The sequence below is a fragment of the Equus caballus genome, chromosome 1, assembly GCF_041296265.1.
Source record: "Equus caballus isolate H_3958 breed thoroughbred chromosome 1, TB-T2T, whole genome shotgun sequence".
Taxonomy (NCBI): Eukaryota; Metazoa; Chordata; class Mammalia; order Perissodactyla; family Equidae; genus Equus; species Equus caballus.
Genome location: NC_091684.1, coordinates 9,035,493 through 9,057,403, shown reverse-complemented (window position 1 = coordinate 9,057,403; position 21,911 = coordinate 9,035,493). Strand labels below are relative to the sequence as shown.

The 21,911-nt window shown below is 38.0% G+C and overlaps 1 protein-coding gene across 11 annotated transcripts in view; it reads right to left on the bottom strand.

The window, feature by feature from the left end:
* Window positions 1–4,688: 4,688 nt before the first annotated feature.
* Window positions 4,689–21,911, bottom strand: part of EEF1AKMT2 (EEF1A lysine methyltransferase 2) — a 34,821-nt gene continuing 17,598 nt past the window's right edge. For 6 of the 11 annotated variants that reach the window (XM_023637490.2, XM_070275891.1, XM_070275880.1 and 3 more), the window contains 3 exons: window positions 21,424–21,531; window positions 18,377–18,593; window positions 14,071–14,727 (listed from right to left, as the gene is read on the bottom strand). In XM_023637490.2, the coding sequence (XP_023493258.1) occupies window positions 14,633–14,727; window positions 18,377–18,593; window positions 21,424–21,531 (420 nt within the window). In that variant the 3' untranslated portion in view covers window positions 14,071–14,632. Of the gene's footprint in view, window positions 5,041–6,255; window positions 6,421–8,678; window positions 8,774–14,070; window positions 14,728–18,376; window positions 18,594–21,423; window positions 21,532–21,911 lie in introns of those variants that run through there. The other 5 variants (XR_011441633.1, XR_011441640.1, XR_011441635.1 and 2 more) reach the window with 4 other exon arrangements.

Genomic DNA, 21,911 nt, shown 5'->3' with positions numbered 1-21,911 from the left:
CCGAGAAGCCACTTGGGACAACGCACACTGAGGGCCCTCCCTGGACTATGGGTGTCCTTACCTCACCAAGGGAAACCCAGAACGGGGAAGCCGACTCCCAGGGGCTTGCAAATCAAAGACTGGCAAAAATGTGACTCAACCAGTGTGCCCGTGCCGGACGGCCCTTCTCGCCATGTGCAAAAGCCACGCCGGCGTAGGAGCCCCCTATTAAGCACGCCCCCGTTGCAGCCAGCCCGCGGGTTTCCCCCGCCAGGGACCGAACGCCCCTCACCCCCAGCGTGACCGCCCCGGCCAGTCAGGCAGCAGCGGACCCCGCCGCTGTGCGCCTGCATCCCGGGGGTGGTGGACGCAAACTTCCGCGAACAAAAGAGTTGTCTGCAAATGATGCGGGAACTTCGGGGCGAGCGGGACACCCCGGGTCCCGGGGCTCGGCGCCTTCGCCGCCGCCGCGAGCCAGGGCTCAAGTTGACGCGGAGAGGAAGACACCCCCGGGCGCAGCCGTCCCCGCGCCCGCCCCGGGAAGCGCAGACTTTTCTGCAGGGGCCAGGCTGGTTCGTTCCCCAGGCTGCGCTCTGACAAGTCTCACGCCCGCACCAGAGGCGACACTCAGCGCCCCGAGGAACCACCCGACCCACTGCGAAACAAGGCAGAAAAAAAGGAAACTAGCAACATAAAAAATAAACAAAAATTTTAAAAAGGGCAAGCCCAGCACACACGCGTGCAGAGCTCCCTCCCGCCGGCGGCTGGGGCGCATACAGCAGGGACCTCCGCTCTGGACCGGCCACCCGGCCGCTGCCGCCGCCGCCGCCCGGCCCGGGGTCGCTTACTGTGCGCGGCGGGGCGCTCCGGGCTCGGGCCCCGCGCCGTCGCCGCCGGCGCTCGCCAAGTCGTCCGGGCTGCCCGCCGCGCGTCCGCCGCGCGCACGCTCTCCTGCCGGCGCCGAGCGCTTTGTACCGAGCGGCTCCCAGCGAGGAGGAAATCGACTTGTCACTTCCTGAACTGTTTGCAACTCGTCCCTTTAACCGGCCCCGGCCAGGCCGCCCGCGCCCGCCGCGCCCGCCGCCGCCGCGGGGCCGCCCGACCGCGGCTGCGTGTCGCTGGAACCGGCGCTCTGCGGGCGGCGTCGCGGGCCCGGGAGCTCGGCGCGGCGGCGGCGGCGGCGGCGTGCAGGAGCCGGGCGGCGTGCGGCGGCGGCGGCAGCGGCCGAGTGTGCAGTGCGCGTGGCCGCCGGTGGGCGGGGAGTGGGGGGGTCGCGGCGCGCCGCCGGCGGGGCTAGAGGGCGTCCTGCGAGCCGAGCCGCGCGCCGCTCGCCAAGCTCGCGCCTGCGAGGCCCCGGGACGCGGGAAGTGGCCCCCAGGCTGGGCCGCCGCCGGGGCGCCCGGATCCTGGGCCAGGGGCCCCGGCCCCATGAGCGTCTCACCCCGCACCCCGCACAAGCCGGGACGAAGACCCTGGGCCGCGTGGACTTGAGACGTCCAGCTTCCGGGTTGTTGGGTTTTTGAGGTTTTAAAGAAACGATCATTTCAGTGGCGTGCTGGGCGGCCTGGGAGGGGGAACCGTGTTAGTGTTGTCACACTTCGGGAAAATAAATCGCTAGTTTCCTAACTCGGGGCGCTAATCGAAATAAAGGAATGTGTACTTCAGAAGCCACATCCAAAATATATGCAACTGGTGAAGGAAGGATTTGTGGTTGCTAAGCAGAGGCAGAGCATGTTTAGTTCTGTAACTTAGGATGTTGACTTAAGTTCAGGAATGTAACCCTGACAGAATAAGCAGAGTATTTTCATTGTGCTGCTCACCTGGGGGAGGGGGATTGTTTTCCTTGTGAAGTGAAGCCCCAGATTTCCCATTACTCCTTCCTACTGTGTATGTTATTTTACTGACCTTGTATCCAAAAAGAGATTTTTAAAGAGGAGGTTTTTAAAAAGAACTCCCTATGCCTGTTGTGTGTTCTCCTTTGCCAAAAAAACAAAACACCTCATTACTTTACATGGATTGTGTCTGCACCATTTGAATGGTTCTATTCATAAATCAGGAAACTTTTTCTGTTGCTTCTAGGAACATTCAATTGGTTTTAATCCAATGTTTCAATCCTAGTATCAAACATAAATGAACAATTAACTTCTTGAGCTTGTGTGCACTTGGAAAACTATTATATTTCACGGCTGTTGCTGAAATATTTGTCTCTCATCACACTGGACCCATTCTTTTTTCAGAAAATGATGAGCTAACATCTCCCTTCACACTACAGCTCACTCCAGTGATTTCTGCTGCAAGATTAGGATGGACAACAATCAGGAGAAGGATGTGACTCTCTTCATTCAAGGAGATGATGTGGGATATAATCAATTTGTCCTAAGAAAGCCAAAATGAACTAATATGCCGAATTCTAAGATACTGATAGCCTTATCCATAAACACTGCTTTAAAAAAAATTATCAAGGGACAATATTGAACAGAGCAGTACCAAGTCTTCCTAGGTTGAACAAGCAAAGGCACAAGGGATAATTTAAGAATACTGCTACACTTCCCTAATGCCATCTTATCACAGTGTCACCTCAGCCTTTGAAAGCTTTAAGGATATAGTTTAATTTACTTGTTATTAGGAGGCCTAGAGTGACTCCTGCTGGCAAACATTCAGTTTATTCCTGCAATTACTAGGTTCATCGGGTCAACTTAAAAAACAAAATGCAGGGGTCTCGAGTCTGGAAACAATTATTGCAACCATTATTCTTGTTGCTTTCAGGATGATTTTACTCTCACAAAATTCCAAGGATTGTAGCTATGGCAAGCTCCTTCGCTGTAACACCTCCTTTCCAACCTAAAGCAGCCTGTTTTTCTGGTTCTGATGCTTTCTTGAGAGTGTACAGAACTAAAATATCTGCTTAAGGAGTTGTGCTCCTAACCAATGAATAGCTATGTCTCATTTACTTAATTTGAATCTTCAAAGGCTAAAAATATATACACATTAAGGCCTGTCACTTAACCTTCGATACTATAGGTTCTTCCCACATTATGTAGTAAGTCCTACAGATATATAACACTCCCACTTTTTAGGGCTATACCACACAATTCTTTATTATAAAAAATTCTTTTCCAAAAAGTTGTATATTAAGAGTTTTGCTCAATTCAGAACAGTAAATATAAACTGAATCGAACTCTAGATTTAAAACAATGTAAACTGCAATCGGGGGAAAGGGGGCTAAGCTGTCTACCTTTGTTCTATCATAAAGGGTCAAAACCATATTAGAGTACAACCAGACACCTAAACAAAAATTCATAAGCCAATTTAGAAATAAATCCATAAATAATCCAAAAATGACCACTTGTAACTTTTCCATTATCATCAACCAACAGTAACCTGGTTAAGCCATGGAACGCCCTGGTAAATATAAAATGTAGAGATTACGTACAGTCTCACTCCAAGATCAATATATGAAACCCAGGGATAAAAGCCAGCGCTCTCCTGGCTCCCCTCAAAGCAGAACCACCAAATGGAGGAATGCCTGTGTGTGGTATGCATTGTATGTCTACTCAAAACTGCCTGGGAGATTTAAACTGAGTATCCCTCTATACTAGAGAGCTCCCCCATTCCAAGTTTAAAGCTCTTAAGTAACAGAAGACAATACGGGTGTATTTTATGAAGAAAGGGTGTAACCAGCTATACTTGTATCAACAAGCTAATAAAAGTATTCACCTAAGCACATTTGTGCAGAGGAGGGTAAAGGTTGGATTTTGATACGCACTAAGGAGTGTCCTAGGTAGTTAGTGGGTATTTTCTTTCTTTATTTTTTGTGCCTTTAGAACCAGATAAATGTGATAATCAAACAACAAGGAGTTAAGCTTTGAAGTTTGACCAAGTACCAGTCAATGTTGTTTACTTTTTCCCATCAAACCTATCTGTACCTATGGTTGTAAAAAGAGCTCACCACTAAAAAATAATAAAAGAGTGTCTCTGAGAATAACATATTATTCTTTTTAGAGTAACAAACTGAGTGAAACAAACAGCAAACGTGTTACACACTGCACCCAACAGCAGTGTGCAGATGTGTGTGTTAACCCCTTTATTCAGCTTCCAAAAGCCACTGCCTCTTTGTCACAACTGTTGTATTAAAAGCCAGTCATTCACATTTCACACTGTCCTTTCTACATCTGAAAAGATCTTTTTAAAAAACAGAACCTTTTAAAATTGCTTATAATAGATGTGGGAACGACAGGCATCACCAAGTCCACCTGAAGCATTTTCAAAGAGATTGGCTACTGGAAACAAGTTAGTAAAACACATATTTTTGGAAAACACGGAAAGCTTTTGGTTATAGATGGAAGCCAAAATCTGAACCTACTATGGGGACAATTTTCTTATGTGGATCTTATTCAGAAAAGTAAGTTCTATAATTGTTCCCACATCTATGATCCAGCTACAGCTAATGAGCCTACCTACACTACCTACATAAGCATGTTATGACACACTAATCCTTCTGTTCTCTCCTTTCTGTTCGTTTTATCTTGTGTTCTGAAACTTTTCCACTGATGAAAATTGATTTATAGCCCTGGCTGGAGATATATACACACACACACACACACACACAAAAATATACATATGTGTGTGTGTGTGTGTATAGATATCTCCCATATCTATACACACACATCTTTTTAAAGAGGTATTTTGGTTCTTAAAGACAAAGTTACTTTTTGATTCAACGACTAAATAAAACAAATTTATTTTCATTGAAAAATAACCACAGCAGTGAATTTAATGATACCAATCTAACTCCTTTGATACAAAATGAGAGTTGAAAGCAGCTTGAAGGGGAATGCCTATTGAAATTAGTGCATGTGAATCTGCACAGCTTTGTAACCAAACGTCTAGCACCATTGAGGTACGAAGCATGCCAGCTGGGACGGCATTGTGCACCACAAAGTACGGGTTGTAAGCCTAAGTCCTGAGCACAAACCCTGGTTTCCAAGTTGGCAGGTGCTGAAAACACAGCAAATGTCACGCTTGCAACTCATTGGATGGAAGAGCTCTGGGTAAAGTAAGCTAAAAAGAACAGAGCAACAGTTAAAACTTATTTCAATTTGAGTTTACTTTGTTTTTGGTGGTTTTTTTCCCACAAAGTTAATAGTAGCTGTTGGTGTTATGTGCTATAAGAAAACACAAGCATGAAAAAATAGACAATGAAAAGTTTATGCATGGCAAATAAGCAAAAATAAGTAGAATGAAGGCTTTTCACTATCTACATTCAAAGTTACTGGCATATGTAAAACTTACCAAACCTATTTTACTATTTGAATACTAAGATTCAAAAGCATAATTAATTCCTGGCTTTTCCCTCATCTATTTATGATCTTAGCTGAAGTAGATTCTAATTAGTATCACTATAACATAGTCATCCATAACCTAGTTTGCCTTAGTTACTCCACCAAAAACAGCTAAAACCAAATTACAATATTTCATATTGTTATATTGAATTTAATCTAGAAAATATTTCAACAGCACACCAAGACTCAACGTTTCTCATCTTGAAATGAAAATTTCAATTTTTTTTCTTAAATATTCTTTAGTGGAATTCAGATTTAGTATCTGAGACACAAGCCCAAAATTTAACTTAATTTTTCTCTTCTGTCAACTATCTGCCATATAAGTCACTGCCTCAAGAAAAATCTATTTTTAACTCATCGCTAGTGATATGCTCAAAGCTACTGCTATCCTGACTATCCCCACAGAAATGAAACTGAGTAAATTTCATTTGCATTAGGGAGAGAGGAAACTGTGAAACTACACAGTTTCTGATTTCACAGAGTTTAAAATCTAAAGACTGAATCCTTTACATTTAAAATATCAAGAAAAAAAATTAGTCTCTGGCTCCAATGGCCAGAACATTCCTGGGAGCAGGATGAAAAGAACATTCGCCCTACACACTATACTAGCCTGTGTATTTCTTAACTCTCCTCAGCAGTCTGTCAATCTTCTATATTAATCAAAAGCAAGGCTGTTTCGTTTTATTATACCTATCACTATTTGTAAGAGGGACTAGCCTTGCCTGTTTTGTATGTGCATATCCTGCAGCTGACCTGAATCTAGAAAAGAAGTGATATGAATGAGGACTTGGCTTGCAATTTTAAATACTACTTACAGCTCCTGTTAACTCTCATAAGGAACCAAAAAAACAAAAACCTTGATCAAAACCAGGTTATTCAATCATTGTACTGGTAAACTACCTAATTTAAGTAGTGAAGCTTAGGGGCCGCGTACCTGAGTGGTTAAGTTCGCGTGCTCTGCTTCAGCGGCCCAGGGTTTCACCAGTTCGAATCCTGGATGCGGATATGGCACCGCTTGTCAAGCCATGCTGAGGCAGCATCCCACATGCCACAACTAGAAGGACCCACAACTAAAAATACACAATTATGTACTGGGGAGCTTTGGGGAGAAAAAGGAAAAATAAAAATCTTTTAAATAAATAAAGTAATGAAGCTTTATGTTCTGTCCTAAGAATGTACATCATATCATATATTAACCTCATCTCTGGAGAACTTTTTGAAAATGGTTAAAGACTTAAACTAGAGAAACTAGGTTAACTAGAGAAAGTGCGACTGCTCTGGCCAGCATTTCTATAGTCATACTAAGCACTCCAGGCACTGGGATAGATATTCACTTAACCATCCATAAAAAGGTTAAATCAACAAATCTGAAAAAGACATTTTTTTTAGACTAGCATAAACAACTAATTCACTGTACTTTACATACTATACTGTCAGTTCTAGTATAAACTAAGGACAAATCAGATCAACTATTTAAAGTATTACCCAACATCAAACTTTAAAATGCCACTGTGAATGGCACTTTTAACTCAACTTTATAGCAAGGAAAACAAACATGACTCACTGATGAAAGATATCAAATCTAGATGAGGCAAGGTGGAAATCAATGGTAAAATCTTAGTCTACTGTTTCCTCAATACCCAGTAAAAGACCCAAATCCAACTCAACAACTTTCATTAAAACCCAATGCATGGTCATTGGGGCACCTGCTCTCTGTTCTCTTCTTTGATATCACTGGAAACAATGCCTCAGCATTCAGATCTAATGAAGGAAGGTGCACTATATCTGTGACCATTTGTTTTCAATTCAAAGGCACCCTCATTAATATTTTCCCCATCACGCTGACATACATTACTAAATAATTACCACTTTAACAGATAACTATCTTAAATCTGAGGGGTATTTTAAAGTCTGCTGAAACGCATCAGAAAGGACATTTTGTGAAAATCTGGCATCTGGTGTATGGTCCTCATTTCTTAACTAAATGAAAAGGTGCTTCAGCACCAGCCCTATCTAGCGACTAAGGAAAAAGGAGCTACACGGTATGATTTTTTAAGAAGTTCTGAACTTTCCCTCTTACTTATCTACCACTCATCCTCCTCTCTTCACTCATCTAATCACTCCTGGAATACAAGCACCTTACAATGAACTGAATACATTAACTCAGTGGCAGTGAGGATTAAAATCCTGAACAATTCAATACATTAGCTCCAATGGGAAGAAGGGTCCTTGGAGAAAAGAATATTTATTTGGCATTGCTGTACGCTAGGAATCATGCTAAGCTGCATTACAGTTATTTTTCTTATTTAATATTCACAACCCTATTATGTAGAGTCACAAGTGCTTCTCTCTCCACCATATGAAACTGCTTCAGAGAAATGTACTGAAGAAAAACCAACTTTAAATAAGTATCTACTACTCATTAGGCACTTTGCTAGCACCTTTAACATACTTCAATTTCACTGAGGGGGTAAACAGTTATAGACTGACAGTAGCCCAGAGAGGTACAAGGCATAAAGAAGGGCAGACGCAGGTACCATACCCAAGCATGGGTCTCTGTGTAGCATGAGAAAGAAGTTTCAAAGCCCTGGGACTTTAGAGTGGTAAATTAGGTCATCTGTGAGTGTGTAGTTTCTATGTGTTTAGAGTAGGGAAGAATCAAACTAGGGAGATCCTTCAGATTACCCAATTTTGCTTATGCTCAATCTTGATCTCAATATTTCTATAAATAAAATCAAAGTGGACTAAACAATTAGATGTAACTTTCTGAGTTTCTTGGATAAAACATCTCTACGGTCAAATGAATACAAACAGAATTATCAAATATATATCAGAGACAATACTCAAATCTAAAGATGTTTTTAGATTGAAAAATACTCATGCGATTGCTTCAAATGTTTTATTATATGTACATATATTTTTTCACATACATGAATAGATACCTTGGTTTAAAAGAACCATCAAGTAACCTAACAATTGATATTTAACTAATGAAGTATTTAAACTTCCCATATATAGTAGAAACCTATTTTGTAGGCCTTTCTCTGAACCCTTAAATCAACTTCAGCGGTTATTATGGACTGAACATTTGTGTCTCCCCAAAATTCATATGTTGAACCCCTAACCCCTAGTGATGGTATTTGGAGATGGGCCTTTGGGAGGTAACGAGGGTTAGATGAAGCCATGAGGGTGGGGTCCTCATGATGGGATTAGTGCCTTTATAACAAGAGACACTAGAGAACATGCTCACGCACGCTCACTCTCTCCCCACAAGCATGCAAAAAGAGGTCAAGTGAACATACAGAGAGATGACAGCTGCCTACAAGCCAAGAGAAGAGGCCTCAGAATGAAACCTACCTTGCCAGCACCTTGATCTTGGAATTCCCAGTCTCCAGACTGTGAAAAATAAATTTCTGCTGTTTAAGCCACCCAGTCTATGGCAGCCAAGCTTACTACAGGGATAGAGAAGAATTTTTAAGTATCACCTACTGAACGCCTTTATTTTCAGAGGAAAAAAACAAAGCCTAGAAAAGGAAAGTGATTGGCCTAGGTTCCAATCATTTTTCTCTCCAAAACGTATTATTAAAAAAATTATTTCTCTTCGATAGTTATTCTCTTACCTAACAGATTTTAAACACAAATTATCCATTACTATAATGAAAGGAACCAAAATAAATGAAATTTCAAGGTCAGAAAATAAGCTGATATTGCATTTGTCACAAATTAAGTCATTAATCACACAGACTTAATAACAAAATGATCTCTCTTACTTTGGTTACATAATGTCTTTATCATACAGAGGTTCCAAGAGGAAACCTCTGCTTGTTACATGAACAAACCTTTGGAAAAGACAGGCTTATTTCACAGTAAGTTACAGCATGTGGAATTCCCCTCATAGTTTAATCCAGTTAATCACTTTTTAATTAAATAATAACCACAACAATTGGCACTTCCAACTACAAAATCATATGGAATTCTGTCCTATCTCTTGAACAAACTATATTATCAGTGATTTGACCAACTGGCTCTCTTCACGGAATCAGAACTTTCCTTCTAGACCTATTAGGGTTTTCAGAGAGAATAAACAGCTCTGACTTGTGTGCCTTGCTTATGACTGCTTCTCAAAAATCAACAAATATTATTCTCATTAAAAACAATAGCATAAAAGCAGTTTCACTGATTCACAAATGGACCTCAAAGGTTCTATTTGTAAATAACATGTAGTTTTCACTCACAATTTCAGGCCTTTCTTCAAAACTTGCACACAGCTCTTTAATTCAGCTGAGTATGTTCTATTAAAGACCATATTATGATTTTCCCCATTCAGACTCCAACTAGGCTTTTCGCGGAGGATATGGCAGGAAAACCTAATTATTGCTGCTTCAGTGCATCTAAATTTATTTCATTACCAAAATCAACAGAGTAAGGGCTAGATGCTGTCGCAGAAAGGCAAACGGATATGGAATGTAAACTGCTCTTTCCTCTACTCTTCCCCCATCCCACTCCACCCTTCAAAGTTCCATGGTTGGAAATCATCCTAACATTTTTCATCCTAACGTTTTTTTAGCCAGGATGTACTAAAATTAGATGGGAACAAAGGACTGACATTTTCATTTTAGAGGAAGAGTTAGGGGAAAAATGTGAACTGGCAGCACCCACTCTCGTCTACATTTAGCCTCTTCCTCCTGACTATTCCGTCTTTGAAGCGGTAAGGAAGGCAATAGCAGGAGAACTACAGCCACCCAACAGCGCTTCTGTTCTGCTCTAATCACCGATGATAATAAACTGCTGCATCTGTAACTGTTAGTGAAGAGTGAGAAGTACAGTTCACGGTCCCCTTATTCAACCAGAGTATTTTCATACTTCTTTCTAAGCTGCTCCGATAATATACAGGATATGCTAATTGCTGGTTCACGTATAAATTTTTAGGTATTTGGAAAAACAAATGGGTTAGATTTGCTTTTCTTAAAAAGCTTCTGGATAGCATGCACAATAAAGATCACTCACTAACATACTTATCATTTCCTGATGCAGTAACAGCAATATATATTTAAAAATATAACAGAAGAATTTAGCATTTCTTCAGAACAGGCTATTTAAAAGTGAAAAAAGTAGATTTTGGTTTTTTACATCATCTTCTAATAAACTAGGCAAGTAATTTGCAAATACTTTAAGGTACAATTGATCCGTTGGTTCTAAGTCTTTCTTACAATGGTATCAGCATGACAAAAGTACATTCTGCCAGCCTCTACATCCCAGTTTTTGAAGTCCTACTCCATAAAGCAGGATATTGATACACTCACGTCTTGGGAATTATTCCTATCTAAATTTTTAATTTGGTTTCCCTGGGCCTAAACTACAGGTCCAAACAGTGACAGCTCAAAAATCAGTTAGAGAAGTCTTTTTAATGATTAGTCTAATGTACTGTGTTGTAAAGATTTTTAAAAACTCAGTAAATACCGACTCAAGCTCTCTTTTTTTACTGGTTACTGGAGCCCATCTTGACATCTAAGCTGGAACTGAATGATCTTTCAACAACACTCCAGGGATTTTGCTAAGGTCATATTCAATCATTCATTAGGCTTCTTACCCCTTGCTTTTCAGAGTTCCATTGTAGAGCTGGTTTTATTCAGCATTTACGTAGCCTGTGGGCTTGGGTATTTGTCTGCTTAATGTTGAGTTTCATTTCTATGCCCTTAACATGGAATCCATCAATTGACCAAAGAATTTCAAACTATCCTTTTACTTTTCTAACAAATTGCACGGTATGTATGAAGAATAAATTAGCATTAATTTTCTTCCATTAACTGTTAATAAAACATGCTCATGTGCTCCCCCTTCTTCTAAGGACATCTCTGTTTCCTGCCTAACCAAGAGAAATGACAGGGCTTTCCTAATTTTTTTCCCACTTTGCAATTGTCCTTCAACCTACCATGCTCGTGGCTTCCCACAATAAAGCTCTGGGTCATATGCAGCCTCCTTCAGCGAAGTGTACTAGACAAGACTCCTTTCAGAGCCCATCAACACCCCCCCACAATTAGCCAAAAAGGTTACTACTGTGGAACACAAGACATTTGGTCTCTTGCTCTCAAAACAGAAGGCTGTCTCTGGAGCACATACACCCTAGCACAGTGCCAAAAACAGGAAATCAAACCCAGGTCTCCCCACAGCAGTAGAATGCTGGCCTGGAGAGCAACTGATTTTTCACATTTGTGTATATTTCCATAGTTGGTTACCAGACACACACACACATGCATAAATATATAAAACTTATTTAAGAGAACATAAACAAAATCTATTAACATAGGCAGAGATAGTCTACTTGCCTATTTCTTAGCAAATCAACTAAAAAAATTATTTCAGAGCCATATAAAACAATTATTAATTTAGGTTCCTTAAAAATTAAGGTTTCTATTATACTCTGGATAAATGTGAATTAAAGTTAACATATAATACTGCATTACAATATCATAGAAATTTAAAAATAAATAGTAACTGAATTGAAACACGTAGTTCATACAAAGTCTTTTTGTATATGTTTACCTCCCTTCTTCCCCAAAAGTAAATAGAAAATCACATGCACATCACAGATGAAGAAGAAAGGCAAAGTCGTTGCTACTACAATGGGAAGAAAATCATTCAAGGACAGTTTGTACTTATTTTAAAATGGCTTTAGTCAAGCTGCCAAGCGTAGTGTCAGGTTTGATTCTCATATGCATAAATGCCAGTCCCAAAAAGCAACTCTAACTTGTGCACCTGGCTTAAAACAAAATGTTCTGAAAACTTTCTATCTGTTACTTGGTGTAACCCGCCCATTCAGGCCTCAAATCCCTTTGGACTTGCATACGCACTTCCTACACACAGAAGTGGCCTGTTATGCAGCAATAACATCATAATGAAAAGCAACAATACTGTGCAGGCTCCACAGAGAAATCTCGTTTGCATTTCAAACAAGTTTCCTCAAAATAAGAGTGTCTTTTGATGAAATAAAATTACAATTCCAACTTCTTATCCAGAGAAAACAGCATTCATTCTATACTTACCGCTCCCTTTTATAACTGCATAATTCCTTTCAGTTACCCACATATTCATATGACTTAACAAAACTACGTTTAATAATAATGTATTTATAACTTGTTTCAGTAACTTGGGGACATTTACTGGCCTGTTTTTAAAGCATAGTATTAGTTGAAAATATTAATTTATTGTTCGCATTTTTGGACCTTCCATTTGTTTCAATTTTGGCCTCCAAGAGGCTGGTTTCCAGTAGGACTAATAGAGGAGATAACAACTCCTTTTTCCTAACCTTATCAACAGCTAATGATTCCCCCCCAAAAATCCTTCATTTTTGCAAATGGAACACACATAATACCCCCATGATAGTGACTCAAGGAGCTTTTCAACAAAGGCCCACTCCAAGCCATCAGTGACTCAAACCCAGTGTCTCAGTCTGGTCGCACAAAAAGCCTATTTTGTTAGATTGGTGCTTTAAAATAGCATATACTTAACAACTCAGAATTCTAAACAAGTACTTACACACTATTCTCATATTTGAAATCAAGGACTATTAATGTGAAAAAGCAACAAAGACCAGATCTCCTCAATAAATTATAAAACTATTTATATGTTTCCATGGTTTAAGATCCCATGTCTAGTTTGTAAAATCAACACAATTTTTTTACAGTTTAAATCACACATATTTTGAAGTAATTTCTCACTTTTCGAATGTTAAAAATTAGAGCTTTTCAAAAATGTTATTTGTGTTGAAAGTTTATGGAAATGTCTTCAGTTACCTTGTGCAAGGCAGGTAGTAATCTTAACAAACTGATTAATGTTGATGTAAATCAAACCATCCTCCTCCCCCCGCCCCCACTCCTGGGCGAAAATGAAAAGAAAAAAGACGTAATGCTAGACTGACTGACTACAAGAGTAACATTTGCCAAACAAAAATTGTTCATTCAGTAAGCCAACAAGCCCAAAAACCTGAAAATCATCAAAAATTACATCACTTTAAAAAAAAAAGTGATTGACCCCAATATTAAAATATCAGCCCAAATACAAAATGGTATTAAATATTAATTACCTTAAATATACCTTAAATATTAATATCCCTTATCTTTTCAAAATGTTAATAAACAAACTGTTTCTCTTACTAATTAGGCCCTAACTAAAATATCTTTGTCCCTGTATCCCTGAGGGCTTATAAATATATATAACTCACACCACCCTTTCACAATGACACGACTCACTTCTTGATTAGGCAAGTCTTTTAAGACCAGTAGGGAGATGGTGAAAAGTAATGAAGGATGACTCACTATTCTCACAGTCCACAGATCAACACTGCCACGAACAAGGAGCTGCAGAGCTCCTAAAAATAACTGCCCAACTTCTTTAGCAGTATTTTCTACATACCAGTCCTAGTTCCCCAACTGAACTGTAAATCTCATAAAAGCAGAGACTTAGCACCTGGGAGGCAGAATATACTAGGGGAAGAGAATGGGTTTTAGAATGAGAACCAGAGGAGAATCCTGGTTCCATCCTGTACTGGCTGTTTGATACATACAAACAGGAATAATACACACATACCTCGAGAAACTATTGGGAGGATTCAATGACTTAGTAAGATAATATAACTTAACACAGTGCTGGCAGATAACAGTATCTCTTAGCTGTCTTTCCTTCTATTTCCTATTCATCCTTCACAGTGTGTAAAAGACCAATAAGTCGCAAAATACAGGCACAATAAATATTTCTTGATCAAGTGACATATTTATCTGATTTGTTTAATTATATACAAAAGGCTAGGAGACTTTCTCAGATATTAAATAATTTTTTTAAAAAAACCACCATTCAACCCAAAATATTATTATGTTTCATAAACAGTCTAATAAAACACTAAGAAAGTTGTTTTATCTGTTATTCTCACTCTAAAATATTTTGGTCAAATCTTAATAAACAGCCATATTCAATTCACTTTACCAAGGCACAAAAATCAAGAATACATGCTTTCTGTAAATTCATTTACTGCTTTAAAGTTTTTAACTGTTCAGCAGTTACAGGAAATTTTTTTTACTAAAAAAGAAAAATATTTACATTTCCAACACAAAAGAAATTTTTAAATTATTCTTGGTTGATCTTTAAAACCCAACCACTTACACACTCATGATTTTTTTACCAACCCATCATTTCTATTCAACACATGCATCCTGTGTACTTACTAAGCATTTATTTGCACTCGCATTTTCTGTGTCAGGTTTACTTTGATGTAGAGCTTCTTAAAAAAGCTAACTGAATTTGTCCAATGAACAGTCTCACGTTTTTTGGAAAACCAATGCTGCTACACTGTTTCCAGATCTGCCTCCAAAGCTGAACTTGGGTGTTGGCAGCTCTTCGAAAAGTTGAAATCCTGTCAGACAAAATTAAAATACTTTCATTAGGGATTGAATCCCACAGTTAAGGGAAATTTGTATTAACAATGTACTTTCAAAGTATTATAAAACTATGTAATTCCAAACTCTAAATTGTGACTGAATTTCATTTTATGATTTTTCAATTGTACTGTATACGTATGTGTGTACACCCAAAAACACTTTGAATTGAACAAGAGACAGCCAAGACCAAAAACAAATTGCAGAAAAGAGGCTTTCCATCCATCCCCCATTTCCTCAGCTTCCTGTTTATCATCCCTTCAACTCTGCATCTCCTTTAGCCTACTTCACCATCTTGTCTGTAAGAAACAGCTACCCTGTGCTGAGTTCTTACCATGTATCAGGCACTGAGTCCTTTACATAGTAACTCAATCCACATCACACATATAAAAGCACTTAATTCAGAAAGGTTAAATAACATGCAAATAAAAATGAATTTTTCTGGAAATGGATGGCGGTGATGATTGCACAACAATGTGAATGTACTTAATGCCACAAAACCATACACTTAAAAATGGTTAAATGGTAAACCTTATGGTATATATATTTTACCACAATAAAAAAACAGTCCACAACCAAAGATCAAGACCCAAACTGAACTAATGAAGGGTCTGGGAAGACAAGGAGGTAGGAACCTTCAAAGCGGCACAGTGTGGTTTTAAAAAAAATTAACCTGGATTCAAAAGACCTCAGTTCAAGTCCCAGCTCTACCACTTACTCGGTGAAAGATACGCTGGTCAAGTTACCTTAACCAGGATCCTCAGTTTCTATGCAAGGAGATTCCAGATACGAATGCCCCTATCTAACTCACAGTGATTTTGTGAAGATCAAAATAAGATAATGTGGCGTTTTCCTAAAACATAAAATAAAATGGAAATTTAATGTTTAATTATTCTGCTTTTAAAAAATAAGACAAATAAGGCTGGAAGGTCACTCTTAGTTAACTGGTTTTCCCTCAGTGACAGGACTCCTAGTTTTGGGGGATTTTTTTCCTTTGGTGTGGTGTCTACATTTTCCAAGTTTCCATGTCTTGAGCTTAAGCTCAAATAACTCTCGTAAACAGAAAAAATATTTTAAAAGGATATACATTATTGTATCAACTGGTCTTTTACACTTTGCTTCATTACACATTCTAATTCATATTCTTAATTAAACTTTACTAGATCTTAACAAATAGCTAAATATTGAAATGCTCATTAAAAACTGATGATAAGAAAACTCCTTCTTTTAAATAACATGATATATTTTAATGCTGGAAAATGGAGCCACTATGGTGGGTACATGGGTATATACCCATATTTGTTTTCTGAAATTTTACATATGCTTAAACTATTTCATAATAAAAATTTTCAAGAGAAAATGGAGTGTCTGTGTGAATTTTCCAGGACTAATCTTTTAACTCCCTGGACTAACCCTACAGAATTGAAGATACTGTACTTTAAGAGATAATACACCAAAATATTTAAAGTGATTGTATTCCAGTCATAGACAACAAATGATTTTAATTATATTAGTCTATGTGCTTATGTGTTAAAGTTACTCATATTCTTCCACTTTTTCCCTAATGAATATGGATTACTTTCGTAGTAAGATAGGAAGGAGAGAGACATCAGCATCACTGCAGCGTAAGTCGTTCCTCCTTTCTCCCGTCCCCCTTTTCTTTTAGTAAGATAGGTTTTTTGTTGTTGTTTTTTAAATTCAGTAGTTGTAAGAAGGTCAAGTCCCTTGGATATGAAATCAAAATCTCCTAACATGAAATGTTTATTATAAGTAGGGCTATAAAAGAAAAATGAAAATCCATTTCAACAGTTTTATGAACATTTAAGTTTCAAATAAGGAAAGAAGCAAAGAACCTTAAAAGATTGGTGAAGTAAGCTTTATTCTATGCAAAAGGGACCGTCTAAGCCAATCCTGGTAGTTAGTGACAAGACCTTCAGCAGTGATGCATGGCAGTGTGCTCTGTTAGTGTCCTGCAACTAACTCCAAAAACTATTTTCTAAGAGACATATGCCTAAAACATGCCTTCAGTAGTATATAATCATTTCTTTAACATTTCCTGTTTTAACATTTTGCTTATTTAAATTCTGTATTAACCTTTAAAACTGAACATAAGTTTAAGAATGTACTCAGTAGTTCTCAGACACAGACACATTTTTAAGCACTCTTTACCAGGATAAAGTCTGTTCCTCATTATCAAAAACAGACAAATATGTTTTTGTCTGGTGGTTCCAGGGGTAAAAGAGAACACCTGTATTTGAAAACCAGGAAAGGAACTTGCCCCTACACAGTGTAACTCTGGACATTTATTAAAACTGTCAAGCCTCAGGAAGAGGGAAAGACTTTTAATACGGGGCCTCACCAGCTCTAAAGGAAACAAATTTAACATGGAAGATAATAAAATTAATGGCATGAAATAAAAGACAATAAATCACATATATGTAATTCCTGTTTTCCAGAGGCAATAGTAGTGAACCCACAAGGTGACATTTCAAGCCTCAAACAGCTCAGATTTTACATTATATAACCTGCCAAAGCCACTGAGTACACACACAAGGACGTGTGCTAAGTGTTCTCCCCACTACTGCCTATTCCCTTATTACCAAAAAAGAAAACAAACTCTAACATAAAGTGCGTTCAATACAATTATAAATCCATCTCCCATTAGCTTGTGACAACTGAGGTTCAAAATTTAACTACAAATTTAGTACCATATCATTTATTAATACTTCATCCCGAAAATTTTCTACATTCCTGTGAAAAAACTTAATCCTAACCTGAAAAGGATTCTAAGGAAAAAAAGCAAATATCTAACTATAGATTCTCAAGGTACTTTCCCGGAAATGCATGTGCACTGAATGAATAAATTGGCAGGTAAAATATTCCTGAAAAACATGCAGGAAACAGTCTGCCAAAGAACTCAAAATATTTATGTATAGATTACAGATTCTCAATTCTCCCAAGATCTCCACTTAGTAGACACAGCACTAATTATACCTTGTTCATGGGGCAAAAAAGAATCCTATCTTGGACCAAAATCTTGAAAAAGGTAGAGATCTCCTCAAGAATTAACAGGTAATATTTCTACTATCAAGCCCCTACATTTTGTTTCTGTGCAATGTTAAAAATAATTGTTCTTTATACACTGAAAACAAATCTAAATACCTAAAATCACCACTAGCAAGACATATAAAGTATCTATAAAATTAAAACTCTCATCATGTAAGACTTTAAAAAAATACTACTTCCATTTGCATTATTACTGATTACTATTACTACCGCTTCCCAGTTTATCAGTGCACTGAAGTCAGAAGCACAATATATGTGCTTTCTTTGTTTGATTCTTTAAATAATAGATTATACAGCTTAAATAAAGAACTTAATTTTTACAGGCTCATAAATTTTAGTATTTAACTACCAGGATTTCTTGGAAAATTTTTAAAAGGACTCTGGATCTCAACCAATATTATTTTTTTGTCCTTTGCATATACAGTTTAAAATATTACCAAGGTTATTAACAGAGTAGAAAAGCAGGCAAGTCCTACAAATAGAAAACTAAAACACTATAATACCAAGGGAAAAAAACCTATTTAAGTGTATTAAACATTTGAACAAGATATAGCCATTTACCTTCACTAAATTCATTTAGCAACTCTTCCTTGGTCCAATTACATGAGGTTATTAGAAAAAAGCCTTTCACTTTCAACACCCGGGAGAGAGATTTCACATATTGTTTCCTCTTCTCAAGTGCATTGTCAGGATTAAGGCTTATGGCATCAAAAGTCCCCTTGTCAATACAAATATGAAATCCAGTCAGTTTTGTGGAAAGATTCAAAAAGTCTTCTACCTATATTAAAAAACAATTATCTATGTGAGAACAATTAACACACAATCTTTACTGAATTTAAGGGATAATCTGTAAAAAGTTATAGATAAAAAGACCCATTAATTATGACGGCATTTTACATATAATAAACATATTTTCAACTTTATAGGTAACTTTTATGTGCTTCATTCTAAGATCATTAAAGCTAAGATTAGTGAGAGAGATTGACAGTGTTTCCTGGACATTCCAAATCTCTACAAATTTGGAAACAAATCAAAGCCAGGTGTATCGCCTAATAATACCAGCACATAATAGATCTCAGAAGCCTGGGTTATGAAAAAGTTATTTGTCGAAAAGTAGACTATTTGACATATTCTTAAAAATGACAAAAATTACCTGGAACTAAAACTCACTGGATCATTGGAAATAAGATAATTTTTGGCTGATATTACTAGTTGTGTGATCTATAGTAAGCATGGTAAATAAAAAGTTCTTTTGCCTTGACTCAGTAGGTTACAAAGCAACTAACAGATGTAACAAATGGAATACAGCTTAAGAAATTAAATGACTATTTAAACTGCAATTACTTAACTTTATAAATACAATGCACTTCAGATTTTGAAAGTTATATATCAGCATGTCATTCATTTTCAATAACCTACTGACAAATTATAAGCATTTGAAGTAGTGATATCTCTCTCAATTTCATAAAATATTCACAATGATTTACCAGTGAACTTAATTCTGAAAAGTTACTTTAAAAAAGTAATTAAACAATTAGCTCATGATTATTTGTACAAACTTAATAAAGTAATCACAAACAATGTATTATCTAAAATTCTCTTATTGTTTGACTTTAAAATGCGGATTTTGGGGGCCAGCCCAGCGACGTAGTGGTTAAGTTCGCACGCTTCGCTTTGGCAGCCCGGGGTTCACAGCTTCGGATGCTGGGTGTGGACCTAGCACCGCTCTTCAAGCCATGCTTTGGGGGCATTCCACATAAAATAGAGGAAGATTAGCACAGATGTTAGCTTGGCAACAATCTTCCTCAAGCAAAAAGAGGAAGACTGGCAACAGATGTTAGCTCAAGGCCAATCTTCCTCCAAAATAAAAAAATGTGGAGTTCATGCTTATTTATATTTGAAGATGGTTTTTTCCCCTCCCTCTCATCCAAGTATTCACTATCCCTGAAGCAAAATAATGACTACTGCTCTTAAGAGCTAACTTTGGAGAAGCTTCCTATCCTAAATGCCTGTGTAAAAGTATTCATTTATTTAACAAATATTTCGTGGACACCTATTCTATGCAGGGACTTTTCAGGCCCTGGGAATACAACAGTAAACAAAACAGAAAGGTCCCTGTATGAGAATATACCCTATATTCTCTAAAGGGAGAAACAAACAATAAATAAGCTAACCAAATAATTTCAGAGAAAGTGCTATGAAGAAAATGAAAACAGAATAACGAAGACATTGAGTGACTGGGAAGAGAAATGTTTTAGAAAAGGCAGTCAGAAAAGGCCTCTCCTAAGAAGGTGATATCTGAGCAGAGATCTGAACGATGAGAATGAGTCAAACAAGCTAAGATTTGGGCAGAGAATATTCTAGGAAGAGAGTAGCAGGTATAAACACAGAAAGACAGGCTAGACATGTTTCTCAAGCAGAAAGAAAGCCAGTATGACTGGCATACTGGTGATAAAGAGGGAAAGAGGTAAGAAGTAAGGGGCTTTGTAAAGCTAGGTAGGGGTTCAGAGTCTATTCTGACGCAATGGGGAAGCCCCTGGAGGCTTGTGAGCAAGGAAGTGACACGAGCTGATTTACGTTCCAAAAGATCACTCGGTTGTGCTGTGATAATAGACAGTGGGGTGGCAAGACTGGAGATGGGAGCGCAAATAAGAAGTCATGGTAGTCAGTTAGGCAAGTAATGATGGTGGCTGGGACATGGGAGGTAGCAGTGGAAATACCAAGGAATGATCACATTTCTGATATACTCTGATGATAAAAACAACAGAATTGGATATAGGATTTAAAGGAAAGAAGACAAAAAGATCACTCTTTGGATTGGGTTAGTGCAACAGATGAATGGTGGTATCATCAATAGAGATGGAAAAGCAGGAGTAAGGAGGAAACCAAGAGTTTCCTTTTGGATGAATTGACAGACTATTAGCTATCCAAGTGGAACCGTAGAATACATAGGTTTTATATAATTCTAGAGCTCAGAGAAGAGGCCTGGGTTAGAAATATAAATGTAGGAGGCACCTTCTCACAGATCACAGGACACAAAGATAACTAAGTATCTTTGGTGGCATTATACTCCTCTATGCATTAACAACTGTTTTCTTTGGCCCTGAGCTAACATGTGCCACCAATCCTCCTCTTTTTGCTGAGGAAGACTGGCCCTGAGCTAACATCCGTGCCCATCTTCCTCTACTTTATACGTGGGATGCCTGCCACAGCATGGCTTGACAAGCGGTGCCATGTCCGCACCCAGGATCCAAACCGGTGAAGCCTGGCCCGCCGAAGCAGAACGTGCAAACTTAACCGCTGCACCACTGGGCCGGCCCCCACAACTTTTTAATCTAGTTAATCCAAAATTACGAATTACATGCATATGTTAGCAAAGGAGAGAAAGAATGAACACACTTCTACTCAAGGAAGAAGAGAAAATAACTTCCACAAGCTGACGAGACAAAATTTTAAACAGTTATTTAAAAATGTTTCAATTTGGATTATTGATTGATTCCTCATTCATATGACTTCAAAAGATGTCAGCAAATTAATACACCTAGAAACATTTAAACTTTATAACTTTTATTACACATAAAAGTTATAGTAATATAAATAATAGTTACCTTCAACTTAATGTTAGATAAACCTTCTTTTTCTATAATACTTCCAGAAAGCTGTATTGCAGAAGGAGAGTAATCAATTCCAGTAATATTAGAGAAACCAAGTTTTGCCTAGAGACAGAGAAATAATTTTATACTTTAGTTTTAAAAAGTTTTAGTATAACGTTTTGCCTATGAATTATAATAGCCCTTTAGGACGGGGACTGTTTCATTTATTTTTGCAATAGATCAAGTGAGATACACTATCCAATAATCTATAATGTTTAAATTTTATTGTAGAATCTAAGTAGAAACTAAAAGTTTAAGTTTATATAATGTGACAATTCATTTGCTTTTATAATATTTGATTTCTTTTCCAAAAGGAAATTCATTTTCTCAAAGATAATGAGAATATATGTATATTTCTCCCCTCAAGTAGAAAAATGTAGTATTAACTTCTGATGTTAATATGGTCTAATTCACACATAAATCTGTCATAAATTTTACTTAAC